Genomic DNA, 16,936 nt, shown 5'->3' on the forward strand with positions numbered 1-16,936 from the left:
AAGCAAGAAACAGACCCAGTTAAAGGGACACACAGTCAGTTAAGGGACACACACAGAGAAAAATTACTTCATCATATAGTGACAGGGCTGATGTAAAGTTACGGAACTGCTACAGTTACAACTGAGATCACCACAGAAATCTGATATCTTCTTCATATTCGATCTGTATAAGGAAACTTAAAGGGTTAGTTCACCCAAAAATGAAAACTAGCCCATAAATTACTCACCCTCAAGGCATCCTAGGTGTATATAACTTTGTTCTTTCAGATGGAGTTATATTAAAAATATTTTATGTTTAATGGCACTCAGCGGGTGTCGCAGTGCATCAGCCCAAAAGAAGTAAAATAAAAAGTGCACATCCATAATAAAAAGTGTCTCACACGGCTCCGGGGGGTGAACAAAGTCTGTACATCTCTACGTAGTGTCTCTCAAACTTAGCATTTCATCTCTAGCTTATAAAATCTTCACTTCATTGATATTTGTGTTTGGATTAATGGATTTTATGGTTTTTAGGTATGTTCAAGTTTGTTGTGGCTTGAGAGGGGCAAAGTTACAAAGGCAGTTACACAATAAAATTGGCCTGCAGACTTGTGAATATTACTGTACATGTTTATATGGAAGTAGTCCTCAATACAGTACATTCATTGTGACTGTTTTTCCATGCCAAATGGAGTAAGAACAAGCTGCAAAACAGATTCCAGAACTACATGAATGACAGAAGACTTATAGTGTAAATACTGCTGAAGTCTTCGTTCATTTTGTATGTTTCCAAAATAACTTCATATTTATATTCTGTCATTTCTTTAAATTATAATTTCTATAAATATATTTTAAATATAGTGCATTCATTAATTATTTAAATATTTGTCAAAAGTATTTGACAAACAATGCAAATTAAATATTAAGTGCTACATTGGTATACAGTATAGGATCTTTTAACTGTTTTTATTTTTACGCTATTTTCAAATGTCTTCATTAAAGCTTTATCAGTGGATTGACTTTGGTAGATTGTCCCAAACATCTGTAGGGCAATTTATGATTCAGCAGCACAATAAGTATATTTCTAACTTCAAAGGAAAGAAAAGTATAGTTTGTATGAGCCCATGCCATGCTGTAATCAATCACTTATTTAATATTCAACGCATGTCAACATAAGTAAAAAAAAGCTGTTCCAGAGTTTATTTTTTAATGATTGTCTCCTCACCTTTTGAACAGGGCAGGGTTCTCCTATATCTCGAACTCTTTGTTCTTGGGCCAAAAGGTCTCTAAGATGTTCATTTACCTGCATTGGAAAATGAACATGTAAAATAATCATGTAGCCTACAAAGGGACACACAAGCACAAATAAACACAGATTAATTTAGAAGATTTTTCTGTGCATTTCCCCCGTAGTGTAGTGTCATTGATCTTTGAAACTAAGAAGTACTGTGTGTGGATTTAACTCTAATATGTCTTTACTTGTCTTGTCAGCTGGATGCTTGGTAAAACATGATAAGAAAAAAAAACAGGGATGGGCAGAGCTTTAGAGAGTGTTTTCTTACTCTATAAGAGGTAAGATAAACAACAGAACATGAAGAGTTTACTTGAAAAAACAGATAACTTCATGATCAAAAATCATGTTTATGTTATCATTTATTTATTGTGATGTATTGTGTTAGTTAGCTTTCCCAAACACAGTACACGGAGGCCAGGCTAGACACAACAGTGGGAAAAAAAGACGGCATGTCAACAGATCAAACAAATATCTAAAAATGCCAAAAATATCAAAAGAAAAAATATCACATAAAAAAGAAAATACAGAACTTAAAAGTGCTAATTCCATGGAACAATTTCTAAAGTTGGGAAAAGATTCAAAGGATAAGACCTCTAAAAGAAGAGCTCCGACCAAACTGAAACTGGGCCAGAACAAGCAAAATGCTTAGAGACTTCTTCCATCTGCTGAGGGAAGTTCAGTGATTCTTCAAAAGAAAGAGGAGGATCTTATGACATCGCTTGATATCTTGTGTGAAAATGAATGTGAAAACTAATATTATGAGAGCTCTGCAGAATTTAAAGTGTTCAGAATTAAAACGTAGTCTGAGTTCAATAAAGGAGGCAAAGTGAAATGGTGGAACTTCTATTTCGCAGAACCACTTGCGAGAAGAAGTTGCCCAACACGTTGCTCATCTAAGTCCTGCTTTTAGTGGAGGACTCAGAGGAAACGGAAAACATAAGTATTCATTGAGGACCATCACAGGAGAAGCAGGTGCAAGTGTCATCATCTTAAATTTTATTCTATTAAATTGTATATTTTTCACTACAACAGGGGGGCACGGAAGACCCAAAAGAACAAGACATTTTGGGTAATCTGAAAAAATCCACTAAGAAAAAAAATTACATTCTGAAATTCACTAAAACTGACATGTAGGCAACTAACGTATTATAATGTGAGTTGTAGGGATCTCACCTTGTTGATCCATGTTGTCACGGCCTCTTCAGCATCATAAGGGAAGTCTTCCTCAGGAAGGAAAGGGGTAAACTTCTGTATGCAGGTCAGCACTCTCTCCACACTGACCATTTCAACTGTGTACGCCATCATCAGAGTGTCAATCAGTGCCAGGTGAGAAGTCTAAATTGACAAAAAACATAATTGATTGTTATTGATAAAAGCATTGATTCTTCCTAGCAATTCCCAATACAAAATAACTGTTAATAAAAGGGACCTAATTTACAAGAGGGACAAATAACATTAATATGTTGTGCAATTTTATGTAAATGTAAACTGAGAAAAGCAGTGTTTCAGTTTGTTCATACATTAAATATCTTTTTTAAGTTGTTGTTGGAGGTCAAAAACAACGTGTCTGTCTGCGCATGAAACATACATGCAACTTCTTAAGCAGACATTGCTACATTTTCCAAGTATTGATTTTAGACTGGGAGGAAATTCTGATTAAATATCTGTAACTAAATTGGACATCACTTACTATTGTTCAGTTGCAATTAATATTACTGTGACTGCTGTTCTTGAAAATAGAGCTCAAGAACAGAGCATTACAGAAAGGCCTACAGGATAGCGGAGGAAATATCATCTGAGTCAAATGAGGATGATGGTAGTGGTAGTGAGAAAGAATGGCAGCCAGAAAAAAAAGGATTGCACTGTAGCTATCCTTTGAAACTACACTACAGAAGAGTGAAACAGAGAATTCCTCAATTGCGTTTGCAATAATTGTTGTAACATATATTTTTTGTATATATTTTATAGCTTTCACATTATATATCTTTTTATTATTATTTTATTATATCATTTTATATAATCTGCATAAGAGCCTTAAAGAACACTAAAACTAAAGAAGGAAAAAACAGGATTTCTTTTGAGTGCTTTCAGCCATGCTAAGTTTAGCCCCATCCTGGATCTTAAAATCTTACATTAATGAGATTTCATTAATTCCCCTTAAATTAAACTGCCTAAATATCCCTAGAAATACAGCAAAAAGTTAACAAAAAATGTCCACTCCAAACAAATCTTAATCTGAAGGAGATTCTTTAATTATACGCCTTACACATTCTTATTTAAACAATACATTTTCATAAGACATTTCCAGCATGTTACACAAAGCTGAAACAAAATACCAATACAAACTTGATACAAAATGCTAATGCTTGTTTAAATACTCTAGAGTTATCTTAAGGGCTATGAATGGAAAAGCAGACATGGTACAAATACACAAATAATGGTTTACCACTATTGCAATATCCAAAGATATAGTAATTAAGCATTTTATACTGGTCAATGGGCTTAAAGGTACAATTTTAAGTTATTTGCAGTAAAATATCCAAAAACCACTAGGCTAGTGTTATATATATTTTGTCCAGCTGATTACTAACAATATATTTAATGTTTTCAACTACTTGTCAATCATGAGAAAATTCCCATTCTAAACAGTGACACCTTTAAGCCCATTTACCAGTATAAAATGCTTAATTACTATAGCAGCCATGGATAATGAAACAGTGGTAAACCATTACTTGTGTATTTGTAGAGTTTCTTAGTCCCAAGTAATTGTACTTTTCCATGTGAAGTTATGTTATTTCTATTATCTGTTACAAATTTAACTTTGAGGCAACATCAAGCAAGTGCCTAAACGTGTAAATCTGTAGGCTGTGACTGGCCTTAAATCCCTTTGACCTGCTTTAACATTCTGATTAAAATTTTAAAAAGGACATGTAACTTAATCAAGCAATCCTTAAGCCACTAAAATGGACAAATAACAGTTTAATCCAGGGAGATCAGCAAGTCTTGGCATTTCACCATCCATGAATAACGAAGAAAATACTTAAGATTCACATCCACATGCTGTATAAAATACATTTAAGAAGAAACACAGATGTGGCTATCCAGCAAGTGCTCATATTTTGCCTAAAAGATAAAATATTAACAAATTCAATATGCAAAACTAAAGCTCCTTATGAATACTAACAGATGACAAGCGTTTATGTTTTTACTCTTTAATCTGTCTGGGTGATATCTTAAGTCCAAGAAGCTTACCAAGCATTTATTGTAAGCATTCAAAAATCTTTCTTTGGACTCCACCCAAACATTCAGCATGTCCAAATGAGTGCTGCCACGCTGTTTCTGTGTATGTTCATATTTTTTTCATCTCCATGGTTTAGGTGTTCTCAGAGCTGTCAAAAACAGCTGAATATATTTTTTTCAGGTTTCTTTGATGAATAGAAAGGTCAGAAGATCAGCATTTATCTGAAATATAAATATTTTGTAACATTATAAATGTCTTTGTCAATTTTAAGCATCCTTGCTAAATAGAAGTATTAATTTCTACAATAACCCCCACCCCAATAAAATATATATATATATTGACTCCAAGCTTTTGAATGGTAATGCGTATAATGTTACAAAAGCTTTTTATTTCAGATAAATTCTGATCTCTGGCTCTATATTCATCAAAGAATCCTGAAAAAAATGTACTCAACTGTTTTAAATATTGATAGTAGTAATAATAATAATAATAATAATAATAAATGTTTCTTGAGCAGCAAGCAAATCAGCATATTAGAATGATTTCCAATGGATCATGTGACACTAAAGACTGAAGAAAATTCAGCTTTGATCACAAGAATAAATTACATTTTAAAAATATATTCAAATAGAAAGCAGTTATTTTAAACCGTACAAATATTGCACAATATTACTACTTTTGCTGTATTTTGAAACAAATAAATGCAGGCTTGGTGAGCAGAAGAGACTTCTAAAAAAAAAAAAAAATACATTAAAAATCTAAAAAATCTTAATGTTACCATTCAAAAACTTTTGACTGTACAGTAATTTCTCTTAAAATACCTTACTGGGTTATGATAATCAAAACAGTCCTGAGCTAGATTACGCTTTGATCTCTGCAAACCAAACTATCACATTAATCAAATATTTACTAATAATGTTTAATACCGTAAAGCTGCTTGATATAAGTTATTGCATAAAATACTATAGACGTGTCGTGAATGCTTTACTGAGCTCATGCACACATTCACATTGGTGTAATAAGATGCATTTTTAACTGCTGCTTTCACACTGCTGTGATTTTTTGTTGTTGTTGTTTATTTCATTATTGAGAGGAAAGCGTGCGTCATATATTTTCATATCCAAACGCTATTCGGTTTGGCTCGCATGCGTTTCTCTGAAGCAGTGCTGAGCGCTGTATCTCTTCTTCTCTTGAATTGCATCAAGGAGAGCTGAATTACAGTCTTGCACTACAGCGCTACACTGGTCAAACCGCATTATTGCAGGCTCTAAATTAGGTCAAATTAAATCAAACAACTACTTGTCAATAAAAATATTTGTAGACAATTTTTTTTATTGTAATGTCGCTCATGTCGACTAATCGTTTCAGCCCTTTTACTCAGACAGTGAGTGAATCATTTAAAGCTGTTACTGAGTTCATAATTGACTACCCCACTGAACCATCCTTAACTGTCCTAATACAAATATTTCCCGAAATGTTTTAGGTTAGTGTTTCCTGTAGCAATGGTATATGTAATATCACACTATTACTCTTAAAGACAATATTTTAAAGATAACATTTTAAAGTAAATAACACATGCATAACTCCTGCAATAAAATGAATGTTTATTTTATATACTTACTAAATATTAAATAATTAATTGGAAAATATATATCAATATGCAAAATATATCAATTCTGTAAAATACTGTAAAAATAAGTCTTGATTTTGTAATCCTACTTTTTTCACAAATAAAGAAAAGAAAAAGAAAAACACTATAACCAACAGTGAACTCAGTATAAATATGACATGAATAAGACATAATGGCTGACTGGATAGCACAGCATAGTTTAAATCTCTTTGGACAGCTTTAGTGTTTAAATGGGTCAAATTTACTTACTAAAATGTCCGTACCCAAACACATGGACGGTGCATCACACAGAGTACACATGTTTGGGGAATTAAATATTTATGAAATGTTCAAAGATTTGTTTAAATGATATTGATGTGTATATGATGAATGCTTACAATATATGAGAACATTTGTCTATTAATAAGACAGAACTTTTAAACAAAGACAGTAAACTGAAATGCATTGTTACATTAATATATTTACTTCTTTTTCATATGATACTCTGTACAGAAAACTAGCAAATGCATAAAAATCCATTTTAGGGTTAACACCCAGATTTACACAATGTTATTATTGCTGCTGGAGTGCCCATGAACTCTGCTAGAGGGATCTCTATCCCTTACCTTTGCCACTGAAAACCAAACTACATTTCCCATAACCCCTGCTTAGGAACTAATTTACAGTCACACCCCGATTCTAATCAGGTGGACTATAAAAGACACACTCATATACACACACTCATCGCTGAGTATTGCTAGCTTGTAGCGTTTCCAAGCTCCTGTGTTTCTTAGTTTTTGCCTTGCCTGTGTTTTATCACTGGACTGTGTATCTAGTTTTTGATTGTTTGTTGCTTTGACCATTGCCTGTTTTGTGGATTACTCTTTTGTCTCACCCTGGATTGTACCTGTTTGCTGGTGTCTGACCCTGCTTGTTTTGACCTAATTTTGAATGTAGCATTTGGATCCTCAACTTCGTTGTCACACACTCCACGTTATACACACATTTCTGCATCTTTTATATTAGAAACAAATACAAACACCCAGAGTCTGGAGTTCACCTCAAACAGTGCTGTTTAGAGATAGCAGATGATTACAAGGCCCTGTCAGGCTGAATTTATCTTATGAGTTTGCCTCTATATTGCAGGCTGTTTATCAAACCACAGAGACTTTCAAATCACTTAACTTTCTGTAAAGAAGCACCAAACAAGGCTTCAGTAAATCAAACACTGAATTTTCATACTGTAGCAGTACGTTATAAAAATAGATTTTCACATTTCTCTGTCATATACTTTCAGCTGTTTAAAAAAAAAAACACTGGCTTATTAACGGTTGGTCTACATGTAAAGCAAAGGTCCAAAGAGGTGCTCATGAACCTGGCCTGGGACAGTGTGTCTGAACAGGAATTGCTTTCATATCATCAAAGGTGAGAGCGGCAGGTCTGGAACTGCTTCTAAGAGCTCAGGTATCCTTTACAACACAATGTGTTGATGTATGCAATGCCATTTTCAGAGGGTTCATGCTTCGCTATGCAAACATGCTTTTCTTCTCTCTTCCTCTCTTTGCATAAAGACCTGTTGTGCTTTTCCTCTATCCTACTAACCGAGTGAGTAATGGGTAGAGCGCTGCCAGCCAAAGAAGGTGAAGAGCATGAGATCAAGACTGAAAAACAGAGTACTTCTAGGAACTTTACTGTAAAAAGTTTTCATTCTGTTCATCTGCTCTTGACTTTCAGTCTCACGTACAGTACAGAACATTACAATTAGAGGTCGACCGATAGTGGATTTTACAGATACCGATAGCTAGGTTGAAAAAAAAAAAAAACTATTTTGAATTACTTTGTAAATAAATAGAAATATTAATATTAAATGTTAACTTTATATTGATAATTAAAGCTAGCTCATAGTTCTTAAATTAATGTTAACAGAAGCAACTTAAAAATTTCAAAATGTATTAGCAAATTTTTAAATTAGACAGAAGTTTTTAAATATCTACACAAAGGCCACATTGAAATTACATACATATGGATATTGTATGCACACTCTCAAACTTTATTTGCTTTTATTTTAGAACACTTGATGATTATTTAATCAAAATACCAAAATATGGCAGTCACACACACGGAAAAAATACTCATCGCGTGTCTTGGACAACACACTTGACATGAACTCTAATTTCAACTACTGTATCACACGCTCACATACAATACAGACATTCTAATATATTCAACAGTGTCCATGAGATGTTATTTAAAACAGATAGATTTAATTTTGAACAATATATATGTATTGCTTCAGATTTAAAACTGAATAAAAATATTTCAAAATCGTTTTAATATTTAGCCCTGGAAATAAACAAAAAGTTTTAGGATTTTGAAAAAAAAGATGAAACAAATACAAATCATGACATGAAATTAAGAAAAAATATTTTATATTCTACACTATTTCTAGGTGAAATATCAACAAACGGTAATATCACAAATGGTAAGATGTTACTCCATTAAAGGACAAGACACTGTTTGGCTCATCTCAAATCATGATCATCAGGTTTCACACAAACTTACAGAGTTCATGCAGCTTGAATGCTGCCTTATATTAGCAAAACAGGAACAAACTAAATACTAAGACATTCTGCAATGTTAATTATTGCAATTCTATTTAATGTTATAATATAAACAAAAATGCACAATGTTGGATTAAACTAGAAAATTATACAAAATAAAAGCATTTTCATTACATCAGACCCTCACTGTATACAAGCAGTTTAAACCACTACATTTAGTGTTTAACCTTCGGAGTGACAGTGTATGTGCAGTCAACACTTTTCTCCCAAATATGCTGATTAAAGTGAATTTCATCAATGCAGTTTCGCAGGAGTGCAGACCCCTCCTCTCCAACTCACACACACCTCAACACACTGCCGCAGTGCTAATCGCCATGCCAACAGACACACCCACCCATGTGCACATAATGTGTGCACTCGTACAGAGACAGGAGACTAAGCTGTGTTTTTGGACACAGTGGGTTTACCTATGGTTGAGTTTTGCAGACCGACGAAGGTCACATTCTTTTTTCTAAATCTCATGTCACATGTGCTCCTCTTATCCAAATAACCTTGCCAATCATAAACACACACACACACACACACACACACTGTGGCTGATCCAAAGACAAATCTGATAGCATACCGAAATGTGTTTTCATTTTAGAGCTTACTGTACATAGGGTGAGTCTGTAACAGTGAGAGCTGTGGATGTGTGTGTGTTAGTGTCTTAATGTGCGTGTTGTTTCTGTGTTAAATCAGATGGTCTAGACTGAGCACTCTGGTTTCGGAGAGGTAAAAGCACCAAAATTGAACACCGAAAGGATACTGACTGTTACTGCAGAGATGGTGAGAGCGTGAGAGAGAGGGAGTACTGCAATGCAGACATCAGCAGTACCTAATATGGCAGTGTTCAGACCTGCACCTTATCCACCCTACACTTTACACCCTACAACACCCTTAAATGAAGTGCACTGCAGCTTACACACAGTCACCAAAAACAGCAGTTTGCATTACCAGTTCAGTACCAGCAGATTCATGTTATCACTGCCCTAACTTCTGAGAGTAACACAAAGGAAAACCTAACAATTACAGCTACACCAAAATAATTTTTACTTTGTTTTGCTAGTTCTATGAAAATCACTATAAATCAATCAATCAATCACCTTTATTTATATAGTGCTTTAAACAAAATACATTGCGTCAAAGCACTGAACAACATTCATTTGGAAAACAGTGTCCCAATAATCCAAAATGATAGTTAAAGGCAGTTCATCATTGAGGCATTACAGCAGACTTATGAAAGCTTAGGGTAAGGATACACTAACATTAAAATTCTCATTGATAACACTAAGCTGATTAATATGCCAGGTATTACATATATATTATGTTTTGTAGTGGTCGAGCGATATATTGTCGAGGCCAATATATCGTCCGATTTTTTAAATATCGGCATCGGCAGATACAGTTTTCTGCTTGGCCGATATGTTCGAGGCGGGACTTTTATTTTGACGGCGCTGAGAAAGGCAGCGCCTGAGCGCATACAGCTCACATTCTCCCTGTTGTTCTCTGTCGTCATTAACAGTTCTAATACAGATAGAAGTCTGTCTAATAATTAGTGGCAGAAATTATGATTCTTTCAAGAGATTCGTACATTTTCAGTTCGTTCACCAAAAAGAATCGTTCACTGATTCGTTCAGTAATCATTTCTACGTATTACACAAAATATGCCAGCAAGTGGAAAAAAAGAGTGTATTATGTGTTATGTCTTAAGTCAACGAACGTATTCACTTGTTACAAAAACTGATCTGGCTTTATTCAAATGTGTGCATAATCGCTTTCAATATATAAAAAGTCTAATTAAAGTTGTTCAGATGAACAAAGCAGTTTGTATATTATATATTCACATTCATAAATCAGGGATTAAATTAATTAATTAAAATGAATAAATAATTTAAATACATTTTCATAATAAATTATAGTATTAAATTCTATACTATTTTGTCTAAATAATTAATAATAATTAATAATTACATAATCCAAAATAAAAAGCTAAAAACAAAAAAACAATAATTTTAAATTAAGTAAATTAATAAATAAAACATTATAATGCACAGTACAAAAAATTAATATTCATTTTGAGATTTGCGAAATATTATCTTTAACAATGTTAATAAATTATATTAGGTAATCTAAACAAAAATTAAGACAAATATAAGTATTGTAATTTTATGTTCTTCCTAAATGTTTGACTTTTTATTTTACAAGTGAAATGTTACAACAGTAATGTTTCTTATTTTACTTAATATTTTACTGAATAATGACAATAATATTAAAAGAATAATAAAAAGTATTATTATTTTTTTATTAACTCAAAACTTTTGGCCAAATTGCAGCCCTACAAAGAAGCATTTTTTACTTTTTTAAAATCACAATTTTTATCAGGAAAAAAAAAGAAATCACCAAATTGCACAGCCCGAGTCTCCATGCATTGTGCATTTCTACTAAGCACACATTACAGTACTATGAAGGCACTGCAACATTCTTTTAAAATAATTTGCAGGGTCACATCACCATTAAAATAAACACTTGCACTCTACATCTGAATATATGTCAGCAACAGAAAAAAATGAAGATGTAGTGCCAAATCACTTGCCATCTGTATGGGGGTCTTGCAGAGGTCTCTCTCAGTCACAAGTCTCTCCTGGTCAGTGACGTAGAGGCCCTTCTGAGCGAGGGCCTGGATGATGGCATTGTGACCCAGCAGAGGTCTAGCCGCGTCGCTCCTGAGGATCAGACTCCCAGCACGGCAATACAACTCAGCAGAAAGCAGCAGAGACACAACAGGCGGCTTCACATGCTCCTGATCATACTGGTCTCGGTAGAATGGATCCTCCAACTCCACAGGCACACAATCTAAAGAGAAAGAGAGAGATTGTGATTTACACAAAAGTGTCCAAGAATTTGGAGGATAATGTGAAAAAGTGTTTATTCAGGTGGTTACGTGAAGTGGATAAATCATTTTGTCAAAAAAAAAGAAAAGAAAACAAGTACTATTCATTTCTTTAGGTGAAAAGAATAATCTTTTAATGTGCCTTTAAATCTGATTTAGAATCAATGCTTGGTCAACAAGTGGAACCTGAAAAGAGAGACACAATGTTTTCAGTCTAATCCCATTGTGCCTCCCGCTTAATCCGATTTACTGAAGATCTTCAGAATAGCACCATAGACTCAAACACACACAAACAGACAGGTACAGGCATGCATGATTTGAGTCACACACATACAGACTGCAATCATTGAGGAGCAAGCAAATACAATTATACACACGTGTAAACACCCAGGTATAGGCCTGCAAAAACTGAGTCACGAGCACTTGCCTAAAAGACAAAGCAGTCATGATGCACACAAACAGAAAATAACAGCTTTAGGATGACAACATCTGCAGACAAACAATTTTGCTCCGTTTCTGACGCTGAGCTGCGACTGGAGATGTCTGAGTTTAGAAGAAGCAGGAAATTCCTGGCACCCCATAATGCTTCAGTGTTTGAGTCAGACAACAGGTGATGTAGATTCCTGCTCTTCCCGGGTCATTTCCTTTCACTATGTCTTTGTGTGTATGTTTTTCAGCACCAGGAAATATGTGTCTTAAAGGTGCAGTACAATTCCTGCTGTTTCCTGCTTAAAAATAACACATTAAAAATAAAAATAGGAAAGAAATTTTTTATTTTAAGAAAAATAATTATATACAAATTAATAATTCAACATTAAAAATAAAAAATACAGAAAAAAATATATATATTAAAGTAAATGTTATTATTTAAAAAAAAAAAATTATTCAATTTGAACAAGTTTAAACTAATACAATTAAATAAATAAATTAGAGAGAAAAAAAAAAAAAGTGTTTGTTGCATGACTAGTTGACCATCATCAATTTGTATTAAACACGTATTTCCAGCATTAACTTATAACTTCTGTCGATGTTTTTTTTGTGTATTTTAAATATTTAAAAACTCTTTAAAAAATTCCTCCAAATCTTTACAAAATGCTGCTGCGTCAATGGAAACCCTTTTCCCCGCAGGCTCCGCCAGTTCAGAGCCAAAAGCGAAAACACACACACATTTGCTTCTGTAAAGCTCACAGTTTTTCCTGAACATGCTGCCTGGTTATGGAAAGTTTTTTTCCCCCACGTTTTATCCCAGCTAGATGGGGGACAGAGGCAGGAAGCGGCTCTCGAAGGCACGACAAACACAGGGAGGAAGTGAGGGGTCAGAGAGAGAAAAGCCTGAGGCAGCGAGTCACCACAGCTCACAAAAGCCTTTCAAAAGTTCAAATCTGCCTTTTTGTGAGTTAAAATGTTACAGTAAGGAAACATAACTCAGTTCCTTTATGAAATTATTATCTTAAGGTCAATTAGGTCATGTGTTTTCTAAATAATCCTACATTCTATAGATTTTTAAAGATGTTCTTGACATATAATCATTCCAAGTATAATGACATTGACCAAATTGTACGTATGTTAAGGACAGCAATTGTAATTGTCTTTTCTTCTTTAATGTGAAACGGCTTCTCAAGCAATTAAAAAAGAAGTAGAACAAGACTTGATTTTGTTCATCATTAACTAACTGGATTGTTGTTGTTTGCTAATAGCAAACTGATGCTATCATCTTAAGACACAAAGAAAGTAATAATTTTCACATTCCACATTATGAGTCCCTCATGTAACATAACATAAGCGTTCCTGGTCCTTAATAACAGTTAACAGAGAGAATAACAGTGCAGAGAGTCACATGTGAATGTCACACACTCCCAGCGCTCCTCAGGCTTCAGTGATGTAACAGAAACGAATGCTCTCTCTCTGTTGTGGTATGTGCAGTATTTCACAGATGTTAGGCTGGAGGGAAAGACTGGACACGGACAATGTCATTATGAGGGCCTACTGGCATTCAAAACAGCTGTTTGTGGCCTTGTTTATTTTTCATTTCCGAGAAAAGTAACTGGGTGAACAGACATCCACCAGACTCTGTTTCCATTCTGAGGATGCCTTGCAATGGGGCGGCTCGTCTTCCTGTGTTTGTTTCTCATGCTGATCAGCAGTTTCATTCTGCTGTGAAGAGCAGTGACGGATGGGGAGATATTATCACCCTTACTAAAAAAACTACCATAGTACTTTAAAAAATACCACATTCATGAACCAAGGTATTACAAATTACTTGCATGAAATATGTTGACAAAATCACTGGATACAAAATACATGTTGCTGTATGTATGGTCCCTTGTCAAAAAGAAGTACACTTAAGCATAATTTTAAAACAAGTCTTTGTTATGGAAATAATATGCATGCAAAGAATTGAACTGAAGTGCAAATTAATTTAATGTTATTGGACACTAGATTATATGTTATTTGCAAATAAATGAAGATGTATTATTAAATTCTATTAACTGCAATTCGTTGAACTTAAGAGTGTTTTGTGACCCACTTACAGTAGGACTTACAGTAAATACAGTACATCTTTAAATATAATTTCATAATTGTCTTTGAAATACGATTACTACCGAATGAACTGTTATGCATTCATGATAAATAAATTATACTTTATTGCAATTTCTGAAACTTGTATGTCAAATTTAAATGGATTTTTAATGTAATATTGGATAACACAACAGTTAGTAATTAAATTTACTCCTTAGCAGGACAATAAAAGATTATCAAATTATGTACTTTAAATTAAAACTTTTAATCTGAAATTAAACTGCACTCTTAAAGGGGTCATATATGATGTTGCTAAAAAAACATTATTTTGTGTATTTGGTGTGATGAAATGGGTTTATGTGGTTTAAGTAAAAAAAAAAAAAAGGCATTATTTTCCACAATGTACTTTATTGTTTCTCCTCTATGCCCCACCTTTCTGAAACTCGTCAATTTTTACAAAGTTCATCGTTCTGAAAAGCGAAGTGTGCTCTGATTGGCCAGCTAACCAATGCATTGTGATTGGCCGAATACCTCAAGTGCGTGACGGAAATGTTACACCCCTTTCTATACTCTGATGTCATGTGTCCCAGAGCGCCGAGACAAACATATTAAAACTCAATTTTAAACAAAGCATTTGTTTCATCCAGTGGAGACATAATTACTGATTATAATGATAATACCAGCGTGTTTGAATTGTCAGTGGGAAATCTTTTAAATATATAAACGTACTTACAGTCTGCAAGTTAGAACAGCTGCCATTGTAGTCTACTCTCCAAGGATCAGGAAACATTCCTCCATAAAATGCGTAGACATGTGGAGGCGTGTAAGAACGAGCCGTGTTAGGAGCTATTGACTCTTAACTTTTATAACTTTTTATAACTTTTATAAAGAATATCTCTTTGGGTTCGAGGCCTTAGTCTTTGAAATTACAGATCTTCTTTTTGCACCAAGAGATTGTAATATTCCAAAGAGAAAGGAAATATTTAAATTGCACCATATGACCCTCTTAAAGTGTAGCCTACTTATTAAGTGTGTGAAGAAATGTAAAAATGATGAAGTACTAGGGATGTCAACGATTAATCGATGATCGATTAATTGTCGATAAGAGATGCAATCGATTAAGGCTGTCGATGGTCGGTTAACCGATTCAATGTTGGGCTGCGTGTGGCTCATGCGCACTCAACACGTGCGAGCGGCTGTGAGTGACGGTGACGATATATAAAAGCATCATCATTCATTCACAATGTACAAATTAAGCTTTTAATGTGATTTAAACTTTAAAGTACATTAAAATAGAAACAACATAAAAGTTCTTCAACATTAAATGCAATAGAAATGTAGTTACTAATCATTTCATCAGATAACTGTTTTCTTTGCAGGGCTGCGGGACACAGTGACAGGACAGGTAGTCTATTCATTCCTACAACTTGTTAATTCATTCCTACGAATTATTAATGTGGCAATTGTCCATGTTTCATTAATTTTGTTCCCTAAATAACCCATGATTTAAGTGAAATAAGGGAATAAATTAATAAATCGAGCGAATTCTTAATTCATGAAATCTTTAATTTCCCTTCCCATGTTTACCACAGTGGCCTAAGAGATGCGAAAACAGTTATTAAAAGCGAAAGATAATAAAATAAACCTGGGAAATTAGAGGGTTAGACTATGAAGATTTAGGAAAATAAACAATGCCTAAATATACTGAATTTGTGGAAATTCGTGACCAACCGGCAAACCAGAACAAAGCCGCGTAAATGAAGACTATGGGGTCCAAAAGCATGGTCGCGATCTAACATTTTCCAGTTAACCTATTATTCTTCTAATAAACAAAGCTTTTATACCACACTTGTCATAATCAGATCTTATCATTTCTAAATAAATAATTGCTGGATTCAAAACAGCGATTAATAGGCGCTGTGACCGACACATTCCTGGAGCATTCACTGCTGTCACTAAACGGTGACGCCGAGCATCGTTCACAAGTTTCTGCATGGACCTGACTAGGGCACAGGTTCTAAGCCCTGGGACAAAATGGGATGCTTTAAGGAAAATTTATAGCCTACTAAGTAATAGGCCCAAAATAAAAATAACAATTTGTTTTCATGTTTTTTTTTTTTGTTTTTTTTTTGTTTTTTTTTTAAATAGGCTATGCGAAATATATCCGACTTAAATAATTAAGATTAACGGATTTAAAACAGAAGTGTGGGCGCTCCATAAGTTCACAAAAAAAAAAAAAAAGGATGACAACGTATTCTGTTTGTTTGCTTTATTTTACAAGAGCACAAATCTTCTGTTTTTATTGTGAGTGTGCACAAATGAAAGTAAACACTTTTGCGGAAAATATATATATTTTTTTAATGTCTCAGCTGTTTCGATCGCCCCAGAGCCTGCTGCACACGTGTATTCTAGCGATTCAAACTTACATCGCAGTCTGTTCATTATCAAAATAAAATAGTCAACTAAACATTAAAAAGGTTACACTGGTCAGTTTAAATAGACCGTAGTATACCGGTCCACTCTGCTGTTATGCCAAGGACGTTTTTGCTCATATGAAGAGGATCATCTTTTCCGTCTATATGCGAATGCGTGTTAAGTACAAGCCTAGTTTACATTATAAATAATAGTTTAACATTCAAATACATTGCGAATATGGAAACATTTCGATTTGTGCCGAATGAGACCTGAGCAATTTTTCTTGGACAGAATCCAGCAGGATCAAATTAATGTGAGCAACTGTGTTTTGGTGCAGCAGCGCCGATGTAGTCACACGCGCTCCACATTTCGTATAATTTTATTT

The 16,936-nt window shown here is 34.1% G+C and overlaps 1 protein-coding gene across 1 annotated transcript in view; it reads right to left on the minus strand.

Annotated features, from left to right (window-relative positions):
- The window catches only part of LOC113114203 (calmodulin-regulated spectrin-associated protein 2-like), a 33,630-nt gene that overhangs the window by 13,921 nt on the left and 2,773 nt on the right, over positions 1–16,936 (minus strand). Inside the window, 3 exon segments of the mRNA XM_026281022.1 lie at positions 1,205–1,282; positions 2,447–2,608; positions 11,320–11,579. Coding sequence (XP_026136807.1) covers positions 1,205–1,282; positions 2,447–2,608; positions 11,320–11,579 — 500 coding nt within the window.

This window comes from Carassius auratus, chromosome 2 (assembly GCF_003368295.1).
Source record: "Carassius auratus strain Wakin chromosome 2, ASM336829v1, whole genome shotgun sequence".
NCBI classification, from domain to species: Eukaryota; Metazoa; Chordata; class Actinopteri; order Cypriniformes; family Cyprinidae; genus Carassius; species Carassius auratus.